This window comes from Saimiri boliviensis, chromosome 3 (assembly GCF_048565385.1).
Source record: "Saimiri boliviensis isolate mSaiBol1 chromosome 3, mSaiBol1.pri, whole genome shotgun sequence".
In the NCBI taxonomy this organism is placed as follows: domain Eukaryota; kingdom Metazoa; phylum Chordata; class Mammalia; order Primates; family Cebidae; genus Saimiri; species Saimiri boliviensis.
Genome location: NC_133451.1, coordinates 95,200,501 through 95,214,761, shown reverse-complemented (window position 1 = coordinate 95,214,761; position 14,261 = coordinate 95,200,501). Strand labels below are relative to the sequence as shown.

Genomic DNA, 14,261 nt, shown 5'->3' with positions numbered 1-14,261 from the left:
GAGGCAGAAAAGCTCATTTTAATCAGAAAAGTTTGGTGACATGCCGAAGATCTAAATTATAGTGTCTGGGCTGGGAATAGGATATGGGTCGCCTGACTCCTAGTCAGGTGAAGATGGGGAGGAAAAGGAAAAGAAGGCTGGTGCAAAGGGGAGAACAAGACAGAGCAGTAGTTGAAGGGAAGCCTGAAGGCTGGCTGAAGACTTCCACTGTTGCCAGTAATAACCTACTATTTATGTATCATGCCATCTGTTTCTTCTTTGCCCATATCATTGATAGTACCGGTGCTGCTTTTGCGAAGATGATTCTAGAGGATTTCTGCATGGTGACCACTCATTCATCAAACAAATAATTAGTAGTCACCTACTATATAGTAGATACTATGCCAGGTGTTAGATATAGAGTAGTAAACAAAACAGGCAAAAATCCCTTCCCTCATGTAATTAACAGTCATATTACAGACATTTTTAAAATGATTTTTAAATTAAAAATATAAACTTGTCCCAAATGGACACTTAGTACTATAGATGTGTCAGAGACTATGCTAGGTGTTTTTCTGTCAATTACTTTATTTATCCCTACACTATTCCCACAAGGTAGATATTTTCATTTTCATCTTATAAATAAGGAAAAAAGTTTGAAGAGCTTGAACAACTTGAAGATCACACCATCTGTAAGTTGCACAGTCTGCAGTAAAATCTAGTTTTGCTTTCAAGTATAGTGTTTTGCCCACTAAACCACAGCTCTATTTAGCTACCATATGATAGATGTCTCTATTGTAGCAACTTAATGGGTTTAGTCAGATTCTGCAAAGTCCCTGGTAATACTATTATGTAACACACGAGTAAAGAACCTTATATGAAGCAATTTTTTTTTATCTTCTTTTGATCTATTATGCATTGGGTTAATACCCAAAATGTGATCTCCTATCTGTTTTCTTTATGAAATTTTGTAGTGCTATGTTGGAGTTGGCTTGATCAGCTCATTAGAGTTGATTGTTAAATTTTCAGAAGTTTTGCAAGCCAGTTGATTTCAGGTTGGTAGCTTCAAACTGACCATGGTAAGTATTCATCACACTAGAGAAATTGGCAAATGCTACAAAATCGGGGTGTTTTGTTTTTCCTCAAGTGCAGTTGGTAAATATTTACTAGCGTATCTGTCATCTACTCAATGGAGAACTATCAGAGGAAGTTCTCTATCCTAAATAAGTTGTTCAAAACACTGGCAAACTTCACCAACTTGAAAGATTTTCTACCACTCCCTAAATAAATAAAAATGAACATCTGGATACATGTGATATCTTTCTGAGTATATCACCAGGCTAAAAGGGGCATCGCCCTATACTCTTAGGGCTACTGGCTTATAAACTCAATGCCACAAAATGTTTGTTGTGGGCTGAATGGTGTTCCCCAAGAATTCATGTCCACTCAGAGCCTCAGAATATTATATTATCAGGAAATGGGGTCACTGCAATTATAATTAGTTAAGATGAGGTCACTTTGAGTTATGGATGCCCTAAACACATTGACTGGTCTCTTTATAAGAGAAGAAGGAGATTTGGATATAGAGACACAGAGAGAAGACAGCATTTATGTGAAGACAGAGACAGAAATTGGAATGATGCAACTATAAGTCAAAGACTGCCATAAATTGTCAGCATCCATAAGAAGCTAGAAACAGGCAAGGAAGTATTCTTGCCTATAGCCTTCAAAGGGGGCATGGCAAAGAGCATGATATTGGACTTCTAGCATCCAGAACTGTGAAAGAATAAATTTCATGCCCTGCAAAGAGCATGATATTGGACTTCTAGCATCCAGAACTGTGAATGAATAAATTTCTGTTGCTTTAAACTACCTCATTTTGTGGTAACTTGTTATGGCAGCTGGCAGTGAATGCTTCTAATTTTATGCTGCCTTTGTATCCCTTTTGAATATAAGCTGGACATTCCCATGCCAAAAGCAGGGCTCAGTGACCCTCAACACAGTTTCTAGTTTTACACTTCCTTCCAGTTCCTCTATGTGGCTGATCTAGGTATCTGCATCATACAACGGCCACCTGGTGATCGCCTCCCCATGGGCCAGCTACATAAAGCTTACCTGACTGCTCTTCACTGATGCTCACACCTTGCATGGGCTGTGCAGATATGCCACAGTGACTTCTTAGTCACAGTGTAACCTCCTGGAACTCCTATCTGCTTGCTTGAAATCCACCTATTAAAACTCCCTGTGGGAAACCTGTTCCTGTTTGGATAATGTCCTGGACCCAGTAGACATGGGCCCACGAGTTCCTTTCTCTCTCTTTCTCCACATGCTCCCTGACCTTGGTGTGTGGCCTCCTGGTGTGCTGTGTGCTTCTCAGGACCAGTAAATTATAAAATCTTTATTTCCATATTGTATTTCTCCTACTGAAGGGGTGCTCTCTAGCATAAGTATCCTAAATTAAAACATAGCCCTAGGAAACTAATACAACTAAGGAGCCTAACAAGAATTTAATAAATTCCTTTCTGGTTTCTTACCTATGAGATTTTCATAAGAAATCATGTGTTGCATCTAAAAGAACACTGTTGACACAGCATCTGATCTCTTATCTCAATATTCCAATATAGAAGAAAGGATATAGCATAAATATACCGTGGAAGCACTACTGATTAGAGAGACTGCACTAAAAATGAATTAATAGACTGGTGAAGATTTCGTGTAGCTCCATCAATCTGTAAATGAACCAGCAAAGCTGCCACTCAATATCTGTAGTAGTGTGTTTGGTTACATAAAAATAAAAGCAACTACTATCATTTTTAAGTACTTACTGTGTACCATGTACTGAATAACTTGATTTACACATATATTCGATGAAGTAGGCATTATTTTTTCAATTTTAGAGATGAAAATGCTGATGCTTAACCAAGTGAAGTAATAATGTGAGAGGCAAAACTAGGAATCAACATCACGCCCAGCTCTGGACCAAATGACTTCAGGGCCAACACTTTAAAACCTAAAAGTGTGGTCCACAACCACCTAAACCTCACCCCAGACCTAGAACCTGTAAATGTAGAACCAGAAATCTGCAGTTGTAACACACCTCTTTCTAGGACTTCAACCTGATACCTCTTAAGCCTTCTTTTGAACCCGCCAGCTCACCCTTTCTTTCAAATTATCCATAGTAACTATGTTGAATCATTTTAAGGATTTCACATTTAATCTTAAAAATTCTACTTGTTTTTATTTTCATTCTGCCTGGCCTGTTTTCTATTCCAAGCTTATTTTGTATTTATATATCAAACAATTGGTAATTCAATTATCTGGAGATTCTGGGAATTTAATTCTGCTTTTCATTTTACTGCCAATGCTTAAAACAGAGTGGCTTATTTGCATACACATTTTCTAATTTTTTTTATCAGGAGCTCATGGTTCTTTGAGCTACATACATTTTTATGTGCTTCTGCAAGGCTCTGAGGGTATCACCAATGTGGAACCACTTCATATTCATTTCTAGACTTGGGGTTTCTTATTCGATTCAGGGAGCATAAACCTAACTCTGTATCTGTAAGAATTGGGCTTGTAGTTACTGATTTTCGAGAAAGGCATTTTATCTTCTGATTCCCCTATGCTGAGACAGGCAACTTCCTCAACACCTCTGTGTGAGGATCACCCATCAACAGAAACTACAGCCCTGAGAGAGTCCTAACTTAAGTGGAAGATTGCAGTGTCAATTCCTCAGATTGGAAAGGCCCAAGGTCTTATCTTTTGTCTCTAGGAAGCTGTTAAAAACCAAGTTTCTCAATTAATCTAGGTCAGCAAATATTTCCAGGGTAGCTGTGGCCCCAAAGTCCATCCATATCCTGTTGTTTTCCCAAATTTTTCTTTTGTTTTATGGCTCCTGCATACTTTCCATACTTTCTAATAAACTCAACTATGCATTAAAGACAATGTTATGTTTTTGTTCTAGCATTTCTAAGTGTCGAGTAGTAGAATTATCTACTCTACCAGGCTTTGGAAATGGAATAAAATTGACATTTTAAATACATTTTGAAGGAGATTTTTATGCATAGTAAGGTTTGAGAGCTACAATGCACTGCCTCCCATAGATCTCCTGAGGAAATCCGTTTATATAGCGCTACATCTTTATTATCTCCACTAAAACATGCTGGAACCTGTAATTAGGTAAGTTAGCGTCACATAATTTTTTTTTCCTTCAGTCCAGCGTCTTGCTACTCAAGGTGGAGTCAAGTGTTAACTAATCTACTTTAAATCATGGATGGATAAATAAAGCTAAAGATTAATCTATATGCTTATTATCTATATGCTTCCACCTAGAGCTTTATAAAAAGAAGCTAATATTTGTAATAAGTACAAATATTATGAACAATTTGAAATCCTGCTTTTTTTCTTTAAAACATTTTTTTTATAGAGACAGGGTCTCACTATGTTGCCCAGGCTGGCATCAAAATCCTGAAATCAAGCAATCCTCCTGCCAAAGTGCTGGGATTATAGGCAGGAGCCACTGTGACTGGCTGAGGCTTTTTTCTCAATATTATGTTGTAAGCAGTTTTCCATGTTTTGCAGTGTCCTCTTAATTATCTTTTTAAAACACAGTGGCATAATATTCTATTCCATGGTTATACATTGAATACCTGTTCAATTATCTGTTGTAATATGTTGCCATTATATAACGATGAGTTCTTAGAAACCACCATAGAATTATTATAGAATCCAAGATTGGCTAGATGATGCACTGTGATTTAGCAAGTGTTGCAGTGGGCCCCAGATGTCTCTGTGTTTAGAACATTTTTGAACAATTCTGAAGCCCACCCATGATTGTGAACAACAGATTTAAAAGATTGTTACAAAGTAGAGACAGAGCCTTAATATTATGCTAATGAATGGTATTCCGTGATGATTAAGAGTGTAGGCCTTGAAACCATACGGCATGAACTGAAATCTTGGGCTCCATCTCTAACAGTGTGTGAGACTCAGGCTAAGCTGCTTAATTTCTCTAGTTTTCAAATTCCTCATTTATAAAATGAGGATCACAGAACCTGCATCAGTGGATTATTGCGATGATTAAATGAGATGATGTAAGTAAGCACAGCAAGCTATTCTTATAATCATTCTGTTGGGTGGAAGGGACCTAAAGGCGAAAAGCATTGTCTGTGAAAGTCTGCATGCACTTTCTAGCCCATGTTCATGGGACCCCAGGGAGGTAAAGGTAGGCTGGAGACTTCTTATTTGGAATCCACCTGGAGGGTGGGGAGAAAAGATTTAGACTGTAGGGTAGTCTCCAGCTTCACCTCTGGACCTGCAGATGGGTTGAAAACAACTTGTCTGTGGAGGAGGCAGTGGAACACATGTAGGGACCTTGGTGTTTCCGTGTGTTCCTCTTTCCTTATCCAGGTGAACTGCCAGTATGTGAGTTTATGAGGCCAAGACTCCAGAGTAGAATAGCGAGAGTCACCCTACTACACAATCTTCAGACTGAGGCCACTGGTTTAGAAGCCATCAGAGATTTGTTTTGGATTGAACAGTGGTCCCAGAAATAATCATGTGTTAGGGAAGAGTGGAGGGCAGGAAAATGAGAATGGCCAACAGAGGAAGGTCACCAAGCCAGAACTGACAAAACAAAGTGTAAAATTCAGACAATTCTTAAATTCAAGAAGCATAGAGATCTCCTCATAATTTCTAAGAGTTAAACTTCCCAGTTATTATTATTATTGCTAGAAGTTTCTTCTAATGAGTAGCTTTCTCCACTTTATAGTGGTAACTTTGAACATATACAGTGGATTTAAAGGCCTGTGATTTTACAAAGTAGTATTTTTACTTTTGAACTAGTTGCAACAAAATTTACCTGCAAGTCTAGATTATGGTTATATATGGGAGGGAGTTTTGTCTGCCTGTCTAGAGCAGTACCTGACACACAGTGCTCAATCAATATTTGTTCAATGTATTGTCTTCTCTCTTTTGGCTTCAATCACTAATGGTGAGCTTCATGCTTAATCTGCAAATGTATTAAAGAGGAGGAAAAAAAAAGCAGTAGAGCCTATTCAACTCTTTTGACCATCAATACAGTTTCACCTTTTTTCCACCTACTGGAAAACTGAAGGGAGGCTTTCTCTACGTGTTGAGCAACATAGAGCATTTCACATCACTTAAAATTGATTAAAAATGCAGGAATAAAAAAAAAAGACATTATACAGATCATTTTAAAAGATAGCTGCTATCAAAAAGCTAAAGTGATATAAGCTACAGCGTGATTCTTAACCATGTTTAAGTCTTTCCCTTTGAAAATCTGATAAAAAGTTATACTTATCTCCCAAGAAAAAATTCAGGTACACACATGTATAAGTCTGTATATAAATTCAGGAGTCTAAAAATCCTCTGAAACCATCAACAGGGATCCATAGACCCCAGGTTACAAAGCCCTTCTATTCAATAAGCAGCTTTTCTCGTGAAAAGCACAAGATATATTGTACATAGTGGATATAGTTATTTTCCCTAATTAACATATGTGTGCAGTGAATAGCTTAGGGGTCCAATGGAAATCCTAATAAATGATATGAACTAGGTTCTATATGCACACCTAGCTGATTATTGGTGATTTTCTCCCCTGTTGTTTTAAGTAATTGAGTCAGATTAAATTATTTAAAATTAGATCTCCAACTAGATCCTTAGAATGGCAAACCTCCTAAATCAGACAAGTCTATACAAAGGAAAGGGAGATTATGCAAGGATATGGTGATATCCTCAAATGCCACAGTAGATTGGATAGTCTTTATTTGACCCCAACAGAAACTTAACATTTAGGATTTTTAAGGAAAGGTACAAAGAGTGAAGACTTTTCTTCTTAATCAGTAGTATAAGGGGACAACAAAAAGCTGTTGTTGACCTAAACATTTCAACACACGTCTTCCACTCAACATAAAACGCTCAAGAAAGACAACATATGTGAGAACCACCTTTCAGAAAATGTTTGATTAAAAATAGTTACACTTCTATCAGCTGTGTTTCAAGTCCCTTGCATTTGATATTTATAACTAGAGAGAAACTAAGAATATTAACTGGTAAGCTATTTGTATTTTACAATCAAAGTCATTCTTATCAATTTCTGTTTTTGCAGAGTGGACCACACAGGAGGATGTGTCACATTAGTTGAGGATGGGAGGGGGTGCTTTCTGGTCACTCTAGAGGAAAATTGGTGAGAGTCCCACGGGGCTACACCTCTTGTCACCTACCTCTGTGAAACAGAAGGCAGTTTGATTTTTAAAACTTCATGTGCAGCTTTCGGGAAAAGAGGGAAGTGAGCCTTCCCTGGCACTCCTTGCTGAGTCAAAAACAGGCAGGGACAAGCTTGGCCTAGAGGAAGGTTCCTGTGCTTTTCTGCCAGCCTCTCCCACTAGGAGCTCCATGATGAAATTAGAATGGAAAAAACTTTAAAGGGAAATTTTATAGGCAGTATAGTAGATTATAAAATGTTTAATGACAGGAAACTTTTCTTATGAAAGGACAAGACATAAGAGCTAGTTTGCATACTTACTTTCCCTAGATTTTTCTCTGAATATTTTTTTTTTGCTATAAGAGTCAGTATAAACTCTACATTGTGAATAAACATATTTTTTATCTAGACAGCAAAGAGGAATCAATAGTATCAAAGTGAGCACCAGTTAATCTTCAATGGAGTGCAGTTTTAACCCATGTTTTCCCTGAAAAGGAGCCATTGCATACAATGGCAAATTTGGGTTGAAGTTTGTAAAAATTAATTTTCTTGAAAATGCCAGTATTTCTAGATGATTTCTTATGTAGTAAAAATATAAAAACATCTTGGGGAATGAAAGTTCAGAGTGGCAGTTTACCCAAGGAGAAGGAAGGAGGACAAAGTGATGGATAGCTGTAACTCGTTTATTTGAGAGAAGAGAGAGAACTATTAAAAGCAAATATGGTAGGATGCTAGTATCTACTAAATTTAGGTTGTAGTACATGGTTTCTGTTATATCAATTTTTAAACTCTATATGCTTGAAATAATTTATAATTTTTTTAAAAAAATGAAGATTTGCACAGCAAGACAGAAAGCTAAATGGAAATTTTCTTTTTTGCTATGTGAAAGAAACAAGCAGTGATGGTTCAGTAGCCTGAGTTCTAGAAATAATCTCAACATGGTAAGAGGGTGTGTAAGCCAAGACTACATCTATGCAAAACAGGGTTTATGCATGGGACACATTTCCGGTAGGAAATGCAGGATTTGAGTAGACTTCCAGAGTTGGTTTTAAAATTTAAAGTGAGGCATCAAATTTAGACAATCAGTAAGAGAGTAACCCATATAGGTTATATTTTTACATGTTCTATAAAGTACAGTTTGGTGTCTACAGCCTGGAAACCACAGCCAGCCCCTAAAGCTTTCAAGTTGGCCCCTGACTCTTTCTTGCCATCTCCATATGACCGAGTTTACACCGAACTACCAGCATTTCCAGGTTCCTCTCCAGGCACCATAGAGTGATGGTGCTCTCACAAAGGTATGACAGTAAGACAGGGTGTGAGGCTGGAGGGAGAGAGGCTGTAGCTCCGGAAAAGCAGAGCCCATAGCATTTTGCTTTTAGTTAATGCATGTATTTGTTAGTATTGCTGCTTTAAGCCTGAACAAATGCACTTAATGAATATGTGGCAAATGTAAGGCTCAGAAGTATCATTTCTTCCCTGTAAATGTAAACACCCTCCCTCTGAAGTTCCTGTGGGAATGGATTCTGGATTCTGGGGCTGAGTATGGGGCACCCTCCATGAGGCCTTTGCCCACCTGAAAGCATCATTCCATAGATCCTCCCATTGTTCCCACACAGTGGACCTAACTCTCCACTTTCACTTTCTCTTCTATAATTGTTTCTAACAGACAGTCAGTAGAACTCCCACATTAGCTTTTAGGTGTGAAGTTATCGTAGAATATAAAATGTTGAAGATACGCATTTTCTCTTTTCTATCTTTCTCCTTAGCATCCAGGTATACTAACTGATCTTCTAAGATAAATTACACAGACACCATGATCATCATCTTGAAAATAAGAAATACCTACTAATAATCAAGAAAAGCACATGTTTATAATATACTTGGACAATTCTATGTAATCTATGAGAGACAACCTTCTAGTAGAAAAGGACACAAACAGGTAAGGTTAAGGTTGATTCCTTGTTGCATCCACATCAGTGGTTCTCAAACATGGGGGATTTTTCTCCCCCCAAGGGGACATCTGTCAATGTGGAGACTTTTTGGATGTCACCATTATAGGGATCCTATTAGCATCTAGTAAGTTAAGGTCAGGGATGCTGCTAAATATTCTATAATGTGTAAGTCTACTTCCCACAACACAGAATTTTCAAGCCTCAAATTTCAATAATGCCAAGTTTGGGAATCTCTATATGTAATCCATCTGACTATTTCCCTTACAGTCTCTTGCAGAGCAGGAGCTTCGTAAAGTCTCACAGAAAAGACACATACAATTGTAAATATCTTTCTGATAAGAAAGATGCATGGAGAACAATTTTTTCCTCAGCTTAAATATTAGAGGGAAATGTGATTCAAAATTTTTTACAAACTTAAAGGTCATCCTGAGCAGAAACAACAAAGGGATATTTGGAGAAGAGCTCTGGAAAAAAAAAAAAAAAACCTGGCTGTTGTCTCTTTCTTATTGCTTCCTTTAACTGTTAGGACCAGCAGAACCGTTTCAATTTTCAGTTAACAATAACAAGCAAAGGGAACAATGACAGCTTGTACAGTCAGATTCTCTAACCTCTAAGTTCCTCCTCTTCCTACAAGTTGATTAAATGCTTAATAAAAGGATACTAAACTAGTGAATAAAAAATACATGATATGGTGAAATAATGTGGCTGTAGGTGAACCTGCTTTATTAGTCATTTACATAGCTATATTTCCCAGTAAGTACTAAACTCCTTGATACAGAAACTCATTCTATGAGAACATCTAATACCTGTTAAGTTGTTTCATTTGTAAATTATTTTGTGACTGAGGCAGCAATATGTTCTTGAGTAGATGATTACCTCTACATGAGAAAGATGAATGAAGACTGGGAGTAAACGAATGTATAAAGTTTTTTCTTAGCCAATAAATGTATAAGAAAGTTAATGCCATGCATTTGTTAGCAAATTGTTACTTAGTCACAAAATACTGAAGCAATAGAAGTAAACAGTTCATGTAAATACCATAATTTATATTTTTTGTGCCAAGCCAGTCAGAAAAAACTCCCAGTTTTTCACTTAAATTCTTTAGTCATTATAGTCAGTGTCAATGCTGATAACATCTTTCAATCTCCTTCTCACAAATATACACATACATAAACACACAATATTTATATATATGGCACACAGACACACATGTTAAAAAGGCAAGTGCTGGGCCTGGCTCCCCAATACCTGAATACTCATTGACCCCTGCGCCTCTATCTCCCTTGTTTTCAATAGTTATCATTCACCATGCCCTTTTACAACATTGTCCTCCCATAATTGGTTCCTTATCTCCCTGCTTCCAGCACCCCAAATGCACACATTCTAGCTGAGAGGTTCAGTGGCCTGCTATAGGATACAGAGCCACTTGTCTTGTGAGAAAGGCCAGTTATAATTCCTCCCTCTGAGTCTGTTTGGGTTCACAGGCATTACACCTTTGACCTTGTGGGATTTTTATGAAATTAAAAGAGATATTGTTATGTTAAGCACTTGCCAAGTCTTTGGTGTTTAATAAGTGCAGATTAGTTCTTTATTGCTGCTCCTCATTCCTCATCAAGGTTCTAAAGGACTTGAGGCCATAAGGCCACGGTCTGCTTCTGTGGACTAAAGCCATCATATTTATCTACCTAATTACCCTTAATAGAAAAAACATCTTTCATTCCACAATTGGAGCTAAGAGACTTAAAATGCAAATATGACTAGTAGGACCCATACTAAATAATATGAGTTAGTTTCACTTGAAAGGTAAAGACTGACATCATGGTATTTTGTCTTTTATTTGGGAATAGGAATAAGAAATTTAACAGGCCTGGGCGTAGAGGTCGGATAAGAGGAAAAGGAAGAAACAAAATGCGAGGCTGGCAAAACCAAAGACAGATTTCTTTACATCACACCTTTGCTGAAGGCCTGCTACTTACAGAAACAAACCAACAGAGCCTGAGTCCAAAACTATGTTAGATCCCGAGGGACACAGACACACATAGCGAGAACTGTTTCATTCAAGCCTTCAATTACTGACCAAATAATAACTTTTATAAAAGACTAAGTTATAATTATTGACTGGGTTTATCTGCAAAATGATTCAGTTTATGTTTATTATCAGTCTAGGAAACATAGTACTATATTATGAAATTAAAAGTCTCATATTAGCTTAGAGAAAAATATGCTCAAATCAACAAACAAAAAGCCTGAACATGGTTTGACCAAGCACACCACTAGCATGTCAGCAGCAGTTCATTCTAAGAGGGCTACACATCTGCTCAGGCCAAGGCCCTGGGGTACTTTCAGATTCTCTATGGAGCATGTATACATTTTCTCATTTAATCTCTAAAAGACCTTATGAAGTATGTACTATTAATATTTTTGCATTTTATACATTAGGAGACTGAAGTTTAGAAGTATTGTATAAACCTATTCAAAGCCACACAGCTAATAACAAAGTCTGGATTGGAAATCATAATCTTAAGTAATATACTATATAATCCATACACTCAGTCATCTGTTTGGTTTTCCACTAAATCTCCAAAGAGTCAAAATCAACTGTTTCTTTCAAAGACTTATTAAAGTTTTAGGAAGTATGTAATTTTAAAAAACCTTTAAGATGATCAAGAAATAGTAAAAGTTTGTTAACTAATGTTGAAGACATTTCTATTAAATGGAAATGTTAACAAAATTTCTGTCAGTTCTATTGCTAGCAGACAAATTTCTACTTAAAATTTTTAATAATCATGTGAACATTTCAGCTTAGGGGCAAAGGCAACCTGTGTTCATTTAAAGCAATTCCTTGGAAATCTTAGGACATCAAATTTCCGGAATTCACACAGGAGAGCTACCACACACTTACTTTGACCTGAGGGTAAGACTTCTTGTTCTTTTCGCTAGAGGCACCAGGTAGTCCACCATGGGATGGGCCTTCACATACATAACGGAAACGAAATCCTCTCTGCAAAGGTGAATGTTAAGCCAATTAAGTTTGAGAAACACTTATTAAAAATTATAGCAACAAAGATATGTACAAAAAGTTTAAATCTTATGTCTACTAAACGAGAGAAGAAAAACATGAAATTGTGAAAGAGGGCTCTGTAAATGAGAATCACTTTTCCCATAATCTTATTATGAAAAATGGTATTAATTGATATTTGTACACTAAGATGTGTCTAAAAAGCCTGCGGAATGTCTGCTGAAGAGTTTAGGCTTCAGACTCAACATGTCACAGCTTGTTCTAATCAGAGCTTCCTTGTCTTAAACTGCTGCTGCCAAGCTCTGAACTTTACCATATTAATAAAAGTTATGCTTCCTTGACTCTTACTTGAAGAAATTCCTTTATCTACTCTGATTACAGTTGGTTTCAGGAGGGACTACAGAAATGTTTGTTTAAATAGATTGCTTCAGCGTTGTAGAACACACCCTATGCTAGACCCTGAATCTGTTGAGCTTTTCAGCAGTTCAGAGGATATTTGTTTTTATGATTATTGATACGGTCAAGCTCAAGATTGAATATTAACCTACCAGAATGATTCCAAAACTAGATAGTTCCCTCAAATACTATCTGACCCAGAAGTGTTATAGATGTAGTTAATTAATGAAGAGTTAGCTGGAAGCCTTCACCATAAAAACTACTGTGGCTAATAAACACCTAAGAAGTGCTATGTTTTCTCATTTGTACAAAAGGGAAGATTATACCAGACCATCTTTAAGGTCTACTCCAGTTCTAACTTTGTATGATTTACAAAGCTAACTTAATTATTCATATTTATAAACAAAGAATAAAACAAGGATAATTACGCAAATGGACCTCACCATCATATTAAGGGAGATTTCACTGTATTTCCTGAAAGATTCAATTTTATAATGATATCAATCAATTTGTGGAAGTGTTAGTAGTTTATAACCATACAGTTGCTTAAGCAGATGATTTTCTTTGTTCAGATTCACTTTTTGGTGAAAAGAAAAGATATTAAGATATTTTAAGGAACATCCTCACCTTTTGTTTCTATTGTGGTACCAACTCCGCATATACAGCACTAGATCATTTGGCCATCAGCTCCTCATACCCACTAGTTGCTGGTGGGGGCTCGCTATCTTACTCATTAAATTGTGGAACCCTGGCAAGCATGAAGATTTTGACAGCTTTGAGCTCATGAACCAATGTAAAATTTGTGTACTACTTAGACTATACTACATTTCCTTATGCCTAGTAAGGTCTTCCAGTCTCTGAGCAGTCCAGTGCCTTGAACTGGTTTAAATCTCTGGGAAGCATCTGGAACTGACCCTATAATCTCCAAAAACTTCCTGATTTCCAAAGATCAGTCCTAAAACACATTTTACCAGAGAAGAAAGGCCTAAAGTAAATTCCCTAGTCTGGGAAAGTTCCTCAGTGCTCACATAGGTCTAAAGTGTGTGATCAACTCATCACAGTGAGACCTAAAACAACAACTTGGGAGATTCTAGATCTAAACACAAGGAAACCTTTGGAGATAAAGTTTCAGAGGCAATTCCTTTGTTTTGCTTCTCATGAAATTCAAATTTAAAAATAATTTACAATTTCAGCCCTATGCATTTTATATGCAAACACTGTTGGTTGTTTAAATAATTAGCTAACCATAAGAATAGAGATTTACTTGACTGCTAATGAATTTAAACACAACTTGAGTTTTTGAACAGTATTAGTTAATTAACAATGACTAGTATGCAACAGCACTGGATGTTCTAAAAATTAGTAGTCTATGCTATAACTCATCTCTGTCAAAGCTGGAGAAAATCTGTGGCTAAGAGGTCCTAAAAAAAAAAGAACCTTTTTCTAACTTATAAAAACAATTTGTTATCTTTAATCACAAAATTCCTTTGGGACAGTTAGAAAAATATAGTCACATATGTGTTTATATCTTGTTGGGAATGGTGTAAGAGATACTGTAAATACTTAATGATATTTTTCATGGTTGCATAACAGTATCTAAAGTTTCATTAAATTCTCAATTTTTTTTAACCTGAGGTTGAAAATTTATAACATTTTTCAGGAAGATGTCATCAATGCATTGTCTGGATGC

The 14,261-nt window shown here is 36.7% G+C and overlaps 1 protein-coding gene across 2 annotated transcripts in view; it reads right to left on the bottom strand.

The window, feature by feature from the left end:
* The window catches only part of NFKB1 (nuclear factor kappa B subunit 1), a 122,187-nt gene that overhangs the window by 75,117 nt on the left and 32,809 nt on the right, over positions 1–14,261 (bottom strand). For both annotated transcript variants that reach the window (XM_003929512.4, XM_010340114.3), the window contains exon 5: positions 12,059–12,157. In XM_003929512.4, coding sequence (XP_003929561.1) covers positions 12,059–12,157 — 99 coding nt within the window. The remainder of the gene's footprint in view (positions 1–12,058; positions 12,158–14,261) is intronic.